The sequence below is a fragment of the Somniosus microcephalus genome, chromosome 16, assembly GCF_052327205.1.
Source record: "Somniosus microcephalus isolate GS21.2 chromosome 16, FLI_Smic_1.0, whole genome shotgun sequence".
Lineage (NCBI taxonomy): Eukaryota > Metazoa > Chordata > Chondrichthyes > Squaliformes > Somniosidae > Somniosus > Somniosus microcephalus.
The window spans coordinates 108135581-108151831 of NC_141002.1; the positions used below are offsets into that span (position 1 = coordinate 108135581).

Sequence of the window (16251 nt, forward strand, 5' to 3'; positions counted from 1 at the left end):
GGGACTTCCCGAGATTGTGCAAGGCGCTATAGAAATGCAAGTCTTTCTTTCTTTATGAGTGTTTTTGTATTTACTAGCAGATGGTGGGAAGCGGCGAGTCGGTTGTGGAAAGTTTAGTCAGGGTTATTGTGAAATACAAGTGTGTGTCAGCAGTGGGGAAACTCCAACAATAAAGTTCCGCATCAACTTTCTGAAGTTTGGCCGCGGGTCGGCACCCCGCCCACTGGGAGGATCAGTGTCACCGCCCCTTTCAGCGCCGCTCATCCATTGGCCAGCGGGCCGCCAATCAGAGGGCGGAGGCGTGATTTGCATAGTGGGCGGGGCCCGTGCATCAGCTGGAGCCCGGGGGCTGTGCAGCCCACCGTATAACTGGCGTCCGGAATGCGGCGCAGCGATGGCCGGGCGGGCTAAAGCCATGGGCCGGACACTGGAGGAGGTCAGCCGGGACTCGGGTTACGGGGGCACCGCCGACTCGCTCGGCTCGTCCAGCCTGTCGCTGTGCTCCGCCCATGGAGCCGAGCCCATGGAGGGCCGGCACAGCAGCAGCGGCCCGGGGGCCGAGTGGCCGGAGCCGCAGGAGCTGCCCTGGGGCTTGCAGCAGCTGCAGGCGGTGCTGAACCAGGAGCTGGGCGGCTGGCCCCGGGAGCCGGGCTCGCTGCCCCACCTGTCCCGCCTGCTCAGCCGGCCGCTGCTGCGGGTGTGCCGGGAGGCGGAGAGGCTGAGCCGGCGGCACTGCCGCTGTGGCCGGCCCGAGGTCCAGAGCGCCCTGGCCCTGGTGCTGTCCCGGCCGCTGGCCCGCCTCTGCTGCTCGGCCGCCCTGGCCGCCTTGTCCCGCTACAGCCTGAGCGCCGGCCGCTTCGCCCAGGGCAAGTCGGCCAGGTGTGGCCTCACACTCTCGGTCGGCCGTTTCTTCCGCTGGATGCGGGACAGCCGCCTGGCCCCGCGGCTCCACCCGCACGCTGCCATCTACCTGGCGGCCGGCATGGAGAGCCTGCTCCGGGAGCTGCTGCTCCGCCTCCGCCGCCGCCTGCAGCCCGGCCCCGGGACCCCCGGGACCGCCGCTATCACCTTGGCCGCCATCGAACACACCGTCCGCGGGGACCCCGAGCTCTGGGGCATCAGCCGGGCCTGTCAGCACCTGGAGAGCGGCCGCACGGCGCAGGGTAAGTGCCCGCTTCACCCAATCTTCACCCTGCACACCGGGCCGGGCGCTCGCTGCTTCTGGGCGGTGGGTCAACCGGGACTGACCCCCCGCCCCGGGATAGAGACACTGGGACTGACCCCCTCCCCGGGATAGAGACACTGGGACTGACCCCCTCCCCGGGATAGAGACACTGGGACTGACCCCCTCCCCGGGATAGAGACACTGGGACTGACCCCCCGCCCCGGGATAGAGAGACACTGGGACTGACCCCCCGCCCCGGGATAGAGACACTGGGACTGACCCCCCCCCCCCCCCCACCCCCCACAACCCTCCCGGGATAGAGACACTGGGACTGACCCCCCTCCCCGGGATAGAGACACTGGGACTGACCCCCCGCCCCGGGATAGAGACACTGGGACTGACCCCCTCCCCGGGATAGAGACACTGGGACTGACCCCCTCCCCGGGATAGAGACACTGGGACTGACCCCCCGCCCCGGGATAGAGACACTGGGACTGACCCCCCGCCCCGGGATAGAGACACTGGGACTGACCCCCCGCCCCGGGATAGAGACACTGGGACTGACCCCCCGCCCCGGGATAGAGACACTGGGACTGACCCCCCACCCTCCCGGGATAGAGACACTGGGACTGACCCCCCACCCTCCCGGGATAGAGACACTGGGACTGACCCCCCTCCCCGGGATAGAGACACTGGGACTGACCCCCCGCCCCGGGATAGAGACACTGGGACTGACCCCCTCCCCGGGATAGAGACACTGGGACTGACCCCCTCCCCGGGATAGAGACACTGGGACTGACCCCCTCCCCGGGATAGAGACACTGGGACTGACCCCCTCCCCGGGATAGAGACACTGGGACTGACCCCCTCCCCGGGATAGAGACACTGGGACTGACCCCCCGCCCCGGGATAGAGACACTGGGACTGACCCCCCGCCCCGGGATAGAGACACTGGGACTGACCCCCCGCCCCGGGATAGAGACACTGGGACTGACCCCCCGCCCCGGGATAGAGACACTGGGACTGACCCCCCGCCCCGGGATAGAGACACTGGGACTGACCCCCCGCCCCGGGATAGAGACACTGGGACTGACCCCCCTCCCCCCACCCTCCCGGGATAGAGACACTGGGACTGACCCCCCGCCCCGGGATAGAGACACTGGGACTGACCCCCCGCCCCGGGATAGAGACACTGGGACTGAGCCCCCCCCTCCCCGGGATAGAGACACTGGGACTGACCCCCCGCCCCGGGATAGAGACACTGGGACTGATCCCCCGCCCCGGGATAGAGACACTGGGACTGACCCCCGCCCCGGGATAGAGACACTGGGACTGAGCCCCCCCTCCCCGGGATAGAGACACTGGGACTGACCCCCCGCCCCGGGATAGAGACACTGGGACTGACCCCCTCCCCGGGATAGAGACACTGGGACTGACACCCCCCCCCCCCCCACCCCTCCCGGGATAGAGACACTGGGACTGACCCCCCTCCCCGGGATAGAGACACTGGGACTGACCCCCTCCCCGGGATAGAGACACTGGGACTGACCCCCCACCCCTCCCGGGATAGAGACACTGGGACTGACCCCCCCCCCTGGGATAGAGACACTGGGACTGACCCCCCTCCCCCCCCCCCCGCCCCGGGATAGAGACACTGGGACTGACCCCCCGCCCCGGGATAGAGACACTGGGACTGAGCCCCCCCTCCCCGGGATAGAGACACTGGGACTGACCCCCTCCCCGGGATAGAGACACTGGGACTGACCCCCCCCCCCCCACCCTCCCGGGATAGAGACACTGGGACTGACCCCCCTCCCCGGGATAGAGACACTGGGACTGACCCCCCGCCCCGGGATAGAGACACTGGGACTGACCCCCTCCCCGGGATAGAGACACTGGGACTGACACCCCCCCCCCCCCCCACCCCTCCCGGGATAGAGACACTGGGACTGACCCCCCTCCCCGGGATAGAGACACTGGGACTGACCCCCTCCCCGGGATAGAGACACTGGGACTGACCCCCCACCCCTCCCGGGATAGAGACACTGGGACTGACCCCCCCCCTGGGATAGAGACACTGGGACTGACCCCCCGCCCCGGGATAGAGACACTGGGACTGACCCCCCGCCCCGGGATAGAGACACTGGGACTGAGCCCCCCCTCCCCGGGATAGAGACACTGGGACTGACCCCCTCCCCGGGATAGAGACACTGGGACTGACCCCCCCCCCCCCACCCTCCCGGGATAGAGACACTGGGACTGACCCCCCTCCCCGGGATAGAGACACTGGGACTGACCCCCCGCCCCGGGATAGAGACACTGGGACTGACCCCCCGCCCCGGGATAGAGACACTGGGACTGACCCCCCTCCCCCCCCCCGCCCCGGGATAGAGACACTGGGACTGACCCCCCGCCCCGGGATAGAGACACTGGGACTGACCCCCCTCCCCGGGATAGAGACACTGGGACTGACCCCCCGCCCCGGGATAGAGACACTGGGACTGACCCCCCGCCCCGGGATAGAGACACTGGGACTGACCCCCCGCCCCGGGATAGAGACACTGGGACTGACCCCCCGCCCCGGGATAGAGACACTGGGACTGACCCCCCGCCCCGGGATAGAGACACTGGGACTGACCCCCCGCCCCGGGATAGAGACACTGGGACTGAGCCCCCCCCCCCCACCCCTCCCGGGATAGAGACACTGGGACTGACCCCCCTCCCCGGGATAGAGACACTGGGACTGACCCCACGCCCCGGGATAGAGACACTGGGACTGACCCCCCCCGCCCCGGGATAGAGACACTGGGACTGACCCCCCGCCCCGGGATAGAGACACTGAGACTGACCCCCCCCCCCCCCCCCCCCAACCCTCCCGGGATAGAGACACTGGGACTGACCCCCCTCCCCGGGATAGAGACACTGGGACTGACCCCCCGCCCCGGGATAGAGACACTGGGACTGACCCCCTCCCCGGGATAGAGACACTGGGACTGACCCACTCCCCGGGTTAGAGACACTGGGACTGACCCCCCGCCCCGGGATAGAGACACTGGGACTGACCCCCCGCCCCGGGATAGAGACACTGGGACTGACCCCCCGCCCCGGGATAGAGACACTGGGACTGACCCCCCACCCTCCCGGGATAGAGACACTGGGACTGACCCCCCTCCCCGGGATAGAGACACTGGGACTGACCCCCCTCCCCGGGATAGAGACACTGGGACTGACCCCCTCCCCGGGATAGAGACACTGGGACTGACCCCCGCCCCGGGATAGAGACACTGGGACTGACCCCCCGCCCCGGGATAGAGACACTGGGACTGACCCCCCTCCCCGGGATAGAGACACTGGGACTGACCCCCCGCCCCGGGATAGAGACACTGGGACTGACCCCCCTCCCCGGGATAGAGACACTGGGACTGATCCCCTCCCCGGGATAGAGACACTGGGACTGACCCCCCTCCCCGGGATAGAGACACTGGGACTGACCCCCTCCCCGGGATAGAGACACTGGGACTGACCCCCTCCCCGGGATAGAGACACTGGGACTGACCCCCCGCCCCGGGATAGAGACACTGGGACTGACCCCCCCCCGCCCCGGGATAGAGACACTGGGACTGACCCCCCGCCCCGGGATAGAGACACTGGGACTGACCCCCCGCCCCGGGATAGAGACACTGAGACTGACCCCATCCCCGGGATAGAGACACTGGGACTGACCCCCCTCCCCGGGATAGAGACACTGGGACTGACCCCCTCCCCGGGATAGAGACACTGGGACTGACCCCCTCCCCGGGATAGAGACACTGGGACTGACCCCCCGCCCCGGGATAGAGACACTGGGACTGACCCCCCCCGCCCCGGGATAGAGACACTGGGACTGACCCCCCGCCCCGGGATAGAGACACTGGGACTGACCCCCCGCCCCGGGATAGAGACACTGGGACTGACCCCCCCCCCACCCCCCCCCCCCCCCAACCCTCCCGGGATAGAGACACTGGGACTGACCCCCCTCCCCGGGATAGAGACACTGGGACTGACCCCCCGCCCCGGGATAGAGACACTGGGACTGACCCCCCGCCCCGGGATAGAGACACTGGGACTGACCCCCTCCCCGGGATAGAGACACTGGGACTGACCCCCTCCCCGGGATAGAGACACTGGGACTGACCCCCCGCCCCGGGATAGAGACACTGGGACTGAGCCCCCCCTCCCCGGGATAGAGACACTGGCACTGACCCCCCGCCCCGGGATAGAGAGACACTGGGACTGACCCCCCGCCCCGGGATAGAGAGACACTGGGACTGACCCCCACCCCGGGATAGAGACACTGGGACTGACCCCCCTCCCCCCACCCTCCCGGGATGGAGACACTGGGACTGACCCCCCCGCCCCGGGATAGAGACACTGGGACTGACCCCCCGCCCCGGGATAGAGACACTGGGACTGACCCCCCGCCCTGGGATAGAGACACTGGGACTGACCCCCCCGCCCCGGGATAGAGACACTGGGACTGAGCCCCCCCTCCCCGGGATAGAGACACTGGGACTGAGCCCCCGCCCCGGGATAGAGACACTGGGACTGACCCCCCGCCCTGGGATAGAGACACTGGGACTGACCCCCCCGCCCCGGGATAGAGACACTGGGACTGAGCCCCCCCTCCCCGGGATAGAGACACTGGGACTGACCCCCCGCCCCGGGATAGAGACACTGGGACTGACCCCCCGCCCCGGGATAGAGACACTGGGACTGACCCCCCTCCCCGGGATAGAGACACTGGGACTGACCCCCTCCCCGGGATAGAGACACTGGGACTGACCCCCCGCCCCGGGATAGAGACACTGGGACTGAGCCCCCCCTCCCCGGGATAGAGACACTGGCACTGACCCCCCGCCCCGGGATAGAGAGACACTGGGACTGACCCCCCGCCCCGGGATAGAGAGACACTGGGACTGACCCCCACCCCGGGATAGAGACACTGGGACTGACCCCCCTCCCCCCACCCTCCCGGGATGGAGACACTGGGACTGACCCCCCCGCCCCGGGATAGAGACACTGGGACTGACCCCCCGCCCCGGGATAGAGACACTGGGACTGACCCCCCGCCCTGGGATAGAGACACTGGGACTGACCCCCCCGCCCCGGGATAGAGACACTGGGACTGAGCCCCCCCTCCCCGGGATAGAGACACTGGGACTGAGCCCCCGCCCCGGGATAGAGACACTGGGACTGACCCCCCGCCCTGGGATAGAGACACTGGGACTGACCCCCCCGCCCCGGGATAGAGACACTGGGACTGAGCCCCCCCTCCCCGGGATAGAGACACTGGGACTGACCCCCTCCCCGGGATAGAGACACTGGGACTGAGCCCCCCCTCCCCGGGATAGAGACACTGGGACTGACCCCCCGCCCCGGGATAGAGACACTGGGACTGAGCCCCCCCGCCCCGGGATAGAGACACTGGGACTGACCCCCCCGCCCCGGGATAGAGACACTGGGACTGACCCCCCGCCCCGGGATAGAGACACTGGGACTGACCCCCTCCCCGGGATAGAGACACTGGGACTGACCCCCCGCCCCGGGATAGAGACACTGGGACTGACCCCCTCCCCGGGATAGAGACACTGGGACTGAGCCCCCGCCCCGGGATAGAGACACTGGGACTGACCCCCTCCCCGGGATAGAGACACTGGGACTGAGCCCCCCCTCCCCGGGATAGAGACACTGGACTGACCCCCCGCCCCGGGATAGAGACACTGGGACTGACCCCCGCCCCCCCCGGGATAGAGACACTGGAACTGAGCCCCCGCCCCGGGATAGAGACACTGGGACTGAGCCCCCGCCCCGGGATAGAGACACTGGGACTGAGCCCCCGCCCCGGGATAGAGACACTGGGACTGACCCCCTCCCCGGGATAGAGACACTGGGACTGACCCCCTCCCCGGGATAGAGACACTGGGACTGAGCCCCCGCCCCGGGATAGAGACACTGGGACTGACCCCCCGCCCCGGGATAGAGACACTGGGACTGACCCCCCGCCCCGGGATAGAGACACTGGGACTGACCCCCTCCCCGGGATAGAGACACTGGGACTGACCCCCCGCCCCGGGATAGAGACACTGGGACTGACCCCCTCCCCGGGATAGAGACACTGGGACTGACCCCCCGCCCCGGGATAGAGACACTGGGACTGACCCCCCGCCCCGGGATAGAGAGACACTGGGACTGACCCCCCGCCCCGGGATAGAGACACTGGGACTGAAACCCCCCGCCCCGGGATAGAGACACTGGGAGTGAACCCCCCCCCCCCCCCCCACCCTCCCGGGATAGAGACACTGGGACTGACCCCCCGCCCCGGGATAGAGACATTGGGACTGACCCCCCGCCCCGGGATAGAGAGACACTGGACTGACCCCCCGCCCCGGGATAGAGACACTGGGACTGACCCCCCGCCCCGGGATAGAGAGACACTGGGACTGACCCCCCGCCCCGGGATAGAGACACTGGGACTGAAACCCCCCGCCCCGGGATAGAGACACTGGGAGTGAAACCCCCCCCCCCCCCCAACCCTCCCGGGATAGAGACACTGGGACTGACCCCCCGCCCCGGGATAGAGACATTGGGACTGACCCCCCGCCCCGGGATAGAGAGACACTGGGACTGACCCCCCGCCCCGGGATAGAGACACTGGGACTGACCCCCCGCCCCGGGATAGAGACACTGGGACTGACCCCCCGCCCCGGGATAGAGAGACACTGGGACTGACCCCCCGCCCCGGGATAGAGACACTGGGACTGAAACCCCCCGCCCCGGGATAGAGACACTGGGAGTGAAACCCCCCCCCCACCCTCCCGGGATAGAGACACTGGGACTGACCCCCCGCCCCGGGATAGAGACACTGGGACTGAGCCCCCGCCCCGGGATAGAGACACTGGGACTGACCCCCCCCGCCCCGGGATAGAGACACTGGGACTGACCCCCCTCCCCGGGATAGAGACACTGGGACTGACCCCCCGCCCCGGGATAGAGACACTGGGACTGAGCCCCCCCTCCCCGGGATAGAGACACTGGGACTGACCCCCCGCCCCGGGATAGAGACACTGGACTGACCCCCCGCCCCGGGATAGAGACACTGGGACTGAGCCCCCCTCCCCGGGATAGAGACACTGGGACTGACCCCCCGCCCCGGGATAGAGACACTGGGACTGACCCCCCGCCCCGGGATAGAGAGACACTGGGACTGACCCCCCGCCCCGGGATAGAGACACTGGGACTGACCCCCCCCCCCCCTCCCCGGGATAGAGACACTGGGACTGAGCCCCCCCCCGCCCCGCCCCGGGATAGAGACACTGGGACTGAGCCCCCCCTCCCCGGGATAGAGACACTGGGACTGAGCCCCCCCGCCCCGGGATAGAGAGACACTGGGACTGAGCCCCCCCGCCCCGGGATCGAGACACTGGGACTGACCCCCACCCCCCCGGGATAGAGACACTGGGACTGAGCCCCCCCTCCCCGGGATAGAGACACTGGGACTGAGCCCCCCCGCCCCGGGATAGAGAGACACTGGGACTGAGCCCCCCCGCCCCGGGATAGAGACACTGGGACTGACCCCCCGCCCCGGATCGAGACACTGGGACTGAGCCACCCCGCCCCGGGATAGAGACACTGGGACTGAGCCCCCCCCGCCCCGGGATAGAGACACTGGGACTGAGCCACCCCGCCCCGGGATAGAGACACTGGGACTGACCCCCCGCCCCGGGATAGAGACACTGGGACTGACCCCCTCCCCGGGATAGAGACACTGGGACTGAGCCCCCCCTCCCCGGGATAGAGACACTGGGACTAAGCCCCCCCGCCCCGGGATAGAGAGACACTGGGACTGAGCCCCCCCGCCCCGGGATAGAGAGACACTGGGACTGACCCCCCCGCCCCGGGATAGAGACACTGGGACTGACCCCCCCGCCCCGGGATAGAGACACTGGGACAGACCCCCGCCCCCCCCGGGATAGAGAGACACTGGGACTGACCCCCCGCCCCGGGATAGAGACATTGGGACTGACCCCCCTCCCCCCGGGATAGAGAGACACTGGGACTGACCCCCCGCCCCGGGATAGAGAGACACTGGGACTGACCCCCTCCCCGGGATAGAGACACTGGGACTGAGCCCCCCCTCCCCGGATAGAGACACTGGGACTAAGCCCCCCCGCCCCGGGATAGAGAGACACTGGGACTGAGCCCCCCCGCCCCGGGATAGAGAGACACTGGGACTGACCCCCCCGCCCCGGGATAGAGACACTGGGACTGACCCCCCCGCCCCGGGATAGAGACACTGGGACAGACCCCCGCCCCCCCCGGGATAGAGAGACACTGGGACTGACCCCCCGCCCCGGGATAGAGACATTGGGACTGACCCCCCTCCCCCCGGGATAGAGAGACACTGGGACTGACCCCCCGCCCCGGGATAGAGAGACACTGGGACTGACCCCCCGCCCTGGGATAGAGACACTGGGACTGAGCCCCCTTTCCCCGGGATAGAGACACTGGGACTGAGCCCCCCCCGCCCCGGGATAGAGACACTGGGACTGAGCCCCCCCCCGCCCCGGGATAGAGAGACACTGGGACTGACCCCCCCTCCCCCCGGGATAGAGACACTGGGACTGACCCCCCGCCCCGGGATAGAGAGACACTGGGACTGACCCCCCGCCCCGGGATAGAGACACTGGGACTGACCCCCCCCGCCCCGGGATAGAGAGACACTGGGACTGACCCCCCTCCCCCCCGGGATAGAGAGACACTGGGACTGACCCCCCCGCCCCGGGATAGAGAGACACTGGGACTGACCCCCCGCCCCGGGATAGAGAGACACTGGGACTGACCCCCCTCCCCCCGGGATATAGAGACACTGGGACTGACCCCCCGCCCCGGGATAGAGAGACACTGGGACTGACCCCCCGCCCCGGGATAGAGAGACACTGGGACTGACCCCCCCGCCCCGGGATAGAGACACTGGGACTGACCCCCCCGCCCCGGGATAGAGAGACACTGGGACTGACCCCCTGCCCCGGGATAGAGAGACACTGGGACTGACCCCCCCTCCCCCCGGGATAGAGAGACACTGGGACTGACCCCCCGCCCCGGGATAGGGAGACACTGGGACTGACCCCCCGCCCCGGGATAGAGAGACACTGGGACTGACCCCCCTCCCCCCGGGATAGAGACACACTGGGACTGACCCCCCTCCCCCCGGGATAGAGAGACACTGGGACTGACCCCCCGCCCCGGGATAGAGACACTGGGACTGACCCCCCCGCCCCGGGATAGAGAGACACTGGGACTGACCCCCCGCCCCGGGATAGAGAGACACTGGGACTGACCCCCCCCGCCCCGGGATAGAGACACTGGGACTGACCCCCCCGCCCTGGGATAGAGAGACACTGGGACTGACCCCCCGCCCCGGGATAGAGACACTGGGACTGACCCCCCTCCCCCCGGGATAGAGAGACACTGGGACTGACCCCCCGCCCCGGGATAGAGAGACACTGGGACTGACCCCCCCGCCCCGGGATAGAGACATTGGGACTGACCCCCCCGCCCTGGGATAGAGACACTGGGACTGAGCCCCCCCTCCCCGGGATAGAGAGACACTGGGACTGAGCCCCCCCGCCCCGGGATAGAGAGACACTGGGACTGAGCCCCCCTGCCCCGGGATAGAGAGACACTGGGACTGACCCCCCTCCCCCCGGGATAGAGAGACACTGGGACTGACCCCCTGCCCCGGGATAGAGAGACACTGGGACTGACCCTCCGCCCCGGGATAGAGACATTGGGACTGACCCCCCGCCCTGGGATAGAGACACTGGGACTGAGCCCCGCCTCCCCGGGATAGAGACACTGGGACTGAGCCCCCCCGCCCCGGGATAGAGACACGGACTGAGCCCCCCCGCCCCGGGATAGAGACACTGGGACTGAGCGCCCCCCCCCCCCCCCCTGCCCCGGGATAGAGACACTGGGACTGAGCGCCCCCCCCCCCCCCTGCCCCGGGATAGAGACACTGGGACTGACCCCCCGCCCCGGGATAGAGACACTGGGACTGACCCCCGCCCCGGGATAGAGACACTGGGACTGACCCCCTGCCCCGGGATAGAGACACTGGGACTGACCCCCCTCCCCCCAGGATAGAGACACTGGGACTGACCCTCCTCCCCCCGGGATAGAGACACTGGGACTGACCCCCCTCCCCCCGGGATAGAGACACTGGGACTGACCCCCCACCCCCCGGGATAGAGACACTGGGACTGACCCCCCACCCCGGGATAGAGACACTGGGACTGACCCCCCTGCCCCGGGATAGAGACACTGGGACTGACCCCCCTCCCCCCAGGATAGAGACACTGGGACTGACCCCCGCCCCGGGATAGAGACACTGGGACTGACCCGCGCCCCGGGATAGAGACACTGGGACTGACCCCCCTCCCCCCAGGATAGAGACACTGGGACTGACCCCCCTCCCCCCGGGATAGAGACACTGGGACTGACCCCCCACCCCGGGATAGAGACACTGGGACTGACCCCCCCCGCCCCGGGATAGAGACACTGGGACTGACCCCCCCCGCCCCGGGATAGAGACGCTGGGACTGAGCCCCCCCGCCCCGGGATAGAGACGCTGGGACTGACCCCCGCCCCGGGATAGAGACACTGGACTGAAACCCCCCCCCTCCCGGGATAGAGACACTGGGACTGACCCCCGCCCCGGGATAGAGACGCTGGGACTGAGCCCCCCCCGCCCCGGGATAGAGACGCTGGGACTGACCCCCCGCCCCGGGATAGAGACACTGGGACTGAACCCCCCCCCCTCCCGGGATAGAGACACTGGGACTGACCCCCGCCCCGGCGGGATAGAGACACTGGGACTGACCCGCGCCCCGGGATAGAGACACTGGGACTGACCCCCGCCCCGGGATAGGGGACACTGGGACTGACCCCCCCCCCCCCTCCCCTGCCCCGGGATAGAGACACTGGGACTGACCCCCGCCCCCCCCGGGATAGAGACACTGGGACTGACCCCCGCCCCCCCCGGGATAGAGACACTGGGACTGGCCCCCACCCCGGGATAGAGACACTGGGACTGACCCCCCCGCCGCGGGATAGAGACACTGGGACTGACCCCCCCCCCCCCCCCTGCCCCGGGATAGAGACACTGGGACTGACCCGCGCCCCGGGATAGAGACACTGGGACTGACCCCCGCCCCGGGATAGGACACTGGGACTGACCCCCCCCCCCCCCCTCCCCTGCCCCGGGATAGAGACACTGGGACTGACCCCCGCCCCCCGGGATAGAGACACTGGGACTGACCCCCGCCCCCCCGGGATAGAGACACTGGGCCTGACCCGCGCCCCCCCGGGATAGAGACACTGGGACTGACCCCCGCCTCGGGATAGAGACACTGGGACTGGCCCCCACCCCGGGATAGAGACACTGGGACTGACCCCCGCCGCGGGATAGAGACACTGGGACTGACCCCCCCCCCCCCCCCCCCCGCCCCGGGATAGAGACACTGGGACTGACCCCCGCCCCGGGATTGAGACACTGGGACTGACCCCCCACCCCGGGATAGAGACACTGGGACTGACCCCCCCCGCCCCGGGATAGAGACACTGGGACTGACCCCCCCCCGCCCCGGGATAGAGACGCTGGGACTGAGCCCCCCCGCCCCGGGATAGAGACACTGGGACTGACCCCCGCCCCGGGATAGAGACACTGGGACTGAAACCCCCCCCCCCCTCCCGGGATAGAGACACTGGGACTGACCCCCGCCCCGGGATAGGGACACTGGGACTGACCCCCGCCCCCCGGGATAGAGACACTGGGACTGACCCCCGTCCCCCCGGGATAGAGACACTGGGCCTGACCCCCGCCCCCCCGGGATAGAGACACTGGGACTGACCCCCGCCTCGGGATAGAGACACTGGGACTGGCCCCCACCCCGGGATAGAGACACTGGGACTGATCCCCGCCGCGGGATAGAGACACTGGGACTGACCTCCCCCCCCCCCCCCCCCCCCCCCCCCCCCCCCCCCCCTCCCTGCCCCGGGATAGAGACACTGGGACTGACCCCCGCCCCGGGATCGAGACACTGGGACTGACCCCCACCCCCCCCGGGATAGAGACACTGGGACTGTCCCTCCCGGGATAGAGACACTGGGACTGACCCCCGCCCCGGGATCGAGACACTGGGACTGACGCCCCCCCCCCCCCCCCCCCCCCCCCCCCCCCCCGCCCCGGGATAGAGACACTGGGACCGACGCCCGCCCCGGGGTGGAGGCACCGGGACCGACCCCCGCCCCGGGGTGGAGGCACCGGGACCGACCCCCACCCCGGGGTGGAGGCACCGGGACCGCCCCCCGCCCCGGGGTGGAGGCACCGGGACCGCCCCCCGCCCCGGGGTGGAGGCACCGGGACCGCCCCCCGCCCCCCGGGGATAGAGACACCGGGACCGACCACCCCCACCCAGGATAGAGACACCGGGGCCGACCACCCCCGCGCCCCCCCTCCCCGGGATAGAGACACCGGGGCTGACACACTGCGGGGCTGATCGCCCCCCCCTGGGGTAGACACACTGCGGGACTGATCGCCCCCCCCCCCCCCCCTCCCCTGGGGTAGACACAGTGCGGGACTGATCGCCCCCCCCCTGGGGTAGACACAGTGCGGGACTGATCGCCCCCCCCCCCTGGGGTAGACACAGTGCGGGACTGATCGCCCCCCCATGGGGTAGACACACTGCGGGACTGACTGGCCCCCCTGGGGTAGACACACTGCGGGACTGACTGGCCCCCCTGGGGTAGACACACTGCGGGACTGATCACGCCCCCTGGGGTAGACACACTGTGGGACTGATCGCCCCCCCCCGGGCTAGACACAGTGCGGAACTGTAGTCCAGACCTGCCCCGTCCCCTTCTCCAGAGCACCTTGCTCAACCAGTTGGGGTTTTATGACAATCCGGCTGTTTTTGTGGGCATGTCCATGGTGCCAACCCACAAGTTACCAGACTTTAGTCAGTTCAGATTTGCCCTGGTGGGATTTGAGCTCATGACCTTTTCTAGACCAGTCACAGTTCCAACTCGGTTACTGGACGGATTACTGCCCCTGGACTGAACTGGCACAAAGGATGTGGTGCAGGATGTACATAAATGTGATGATAGTCTGGCATTCCATGTGGAGCTTTGGGCAGTGGGAACTGGGCAATGGGTGCTTGTGTAACTGGACAGGAGCAGCAGGACAGCGAAAGCGGAGAAAGGCAGAGTGACCAGTGCTGATGGTCAGGGGAATGGTTACCAACACAACAGACAGGAATTCCGATTGTGTAGTCACATTAACGTATTGATGGGCACTGTGACTGACTTGTACAGGGATCGATTGGAGAAATTAGGAAACCCAGTTTATTCTAAAAGTGAGGGAGACTTGGAAAATCTCACTATGAAAATGTCACTCCCGACCCTGATCAGCATGTGGTCTCCAGGTTCCCATTGTTGATTCTGTTTGCATTCCAGATAATAAAGTTATATAAAGTTACATAATTAAGATATCAATATAGTCATGTAAAGTTATATATTTATTACAAATGTTATTTTAAATCTATGAAACACAGCTGTAAAGGTAATTCAAATTCTTGGTATGAAAACTGCAATTGTGAGAACAGCTGTAGTCAGTGGATTCCTAATGCAACATGGCAGTGCACACTGGCACCATGTCGGGACAGGCCCAATAATTGGGCAGGTTATTGGATTCCCCATGTACTGCTTGGCTATTAGTGCTACTTCATGCATAGAAATGTTGGCAGTTAATTATTTAACAAGAGGTGTCTTAGTTTCTCAACAACAAAATGTTACTAAAGTTAATTATTAAAGGGGTCTGGTCCTCTTCCGAGGGAGTTTTGATGGGTAATGGCTGACCCTGTGATCGCCGTGCAGTTACCGCAGTCCCCTCCACAGAATAGAGGGCATTCCTGCAAGTTTACTGTAACTGTTTTAAATAATCCCACTGTTCATAATTAACAACCAATAACGCCATCGGGCAATGAAAAGGTTTCTTGCTCACTATTAATACCCATCACAAGTTAACAATATTAATTTTTAGAATGGGTACAAATGATGCAGAAACCCAGGCTGAAATACAGACCTCGTTTCCAACCAACATCTCCCGCAGTGTGTAAATCCCTGACACTCGGGTCATTTCTGTTATCGATAGAGCCTGACTCTCGGGCAGTACTTCATTAAAAAAAAAATCATTCTTGGGATGTGGGCATTGCTGGCAAGGCCAGCATTTATTGCCCATCCCTAGTTGCCCTTGAGAAGGTGGTGGTGAGCCGCTGCCTTGAACCGCTGCAGTCCGTGTGGTGAAGGTGCTCCCACAGTGCTGTTAGGGAGGGAGGTCCAGGATTTTGACCCAGCGACGATGAAGGATCGGCGATATACTTCTAAGTCAGGATGGTGTGTGACTTGGGGGGGAACTTGGAGGTGGTGGTGTTCCCATGCACCTGCTGCCCTTGTCCTAGGTGGAAGAGGTCGCGGGTTTGGGAGGTGCTGCCGAAGAAGCCTTGGCGAGTTGCTGCAGTGCATCTTGTAGATGGTACACACTGCAGCCACAGTATGCCGGTGGTGGAGAGAGTGAATGTTTAAGGTGGTGGATGGAGTGCCAATCAAGCGGGCTGCTTTGTCCTGGATGGTGTCGAGCTTCTTGAGTGTTGTTGGAGCTGCACTCATCCAGGCAAGTGGAGAGTATTCCATCACACTCCTGACTTGTGCCTTGTAGATGGTGGAAAGGCTTTGGGGAGTTAGGTGAGACACTCGCCGCAGAATACCCAGCCTCTGACCTGCTCTTGTTGCCACAGTATTTATGTGGCTGGTCCTGTTCCGGTTCTGGTCAATGGTGACCTCCAGGATGTTGATGGTGGGGGATTTGGTGATGGTAATGCTGTTCAATGTCAAGGGGAGGTGGTTAGACTCTCACTTGTTGAAGATAGTCATTGCCTGGCACTTAAGTGGCAAATAACATTCATGCCACACATCAGCCCAAGCCTGGATGT

At 66.4% G+C, this 16251-nt stretch overlaps 1 protein-coding gene across 2 annotated transcripts in view; it reads left to right on the forward strand.

Moving 5' to 3' along the window:
* The first annotated feature begins 339 nt into the window (after positions 1–339).
* Positions 340–16251, forward strand: part of abtb3b (ankyrin repeat and BTB domain containing 3b) — a 234491-nt gene continuing 218579 nt past the window's right edge. Inside the window, exon 1 of one of the 2 annotated variants that reach the window (XM_086009710.1) lies at positions 340–1163. In XM_086009710.1, coding sequence (XP_085865836.1) covers positions 395–1163 — 769 coding nt within the window. In that variant the 5' untranslated portion in view covers positions 340–394. The remainder of the gene's footprint in view (positions 1164–16251) is intronic. The other variant, XM_086009708.1, reaches the window with a different exon arrangement.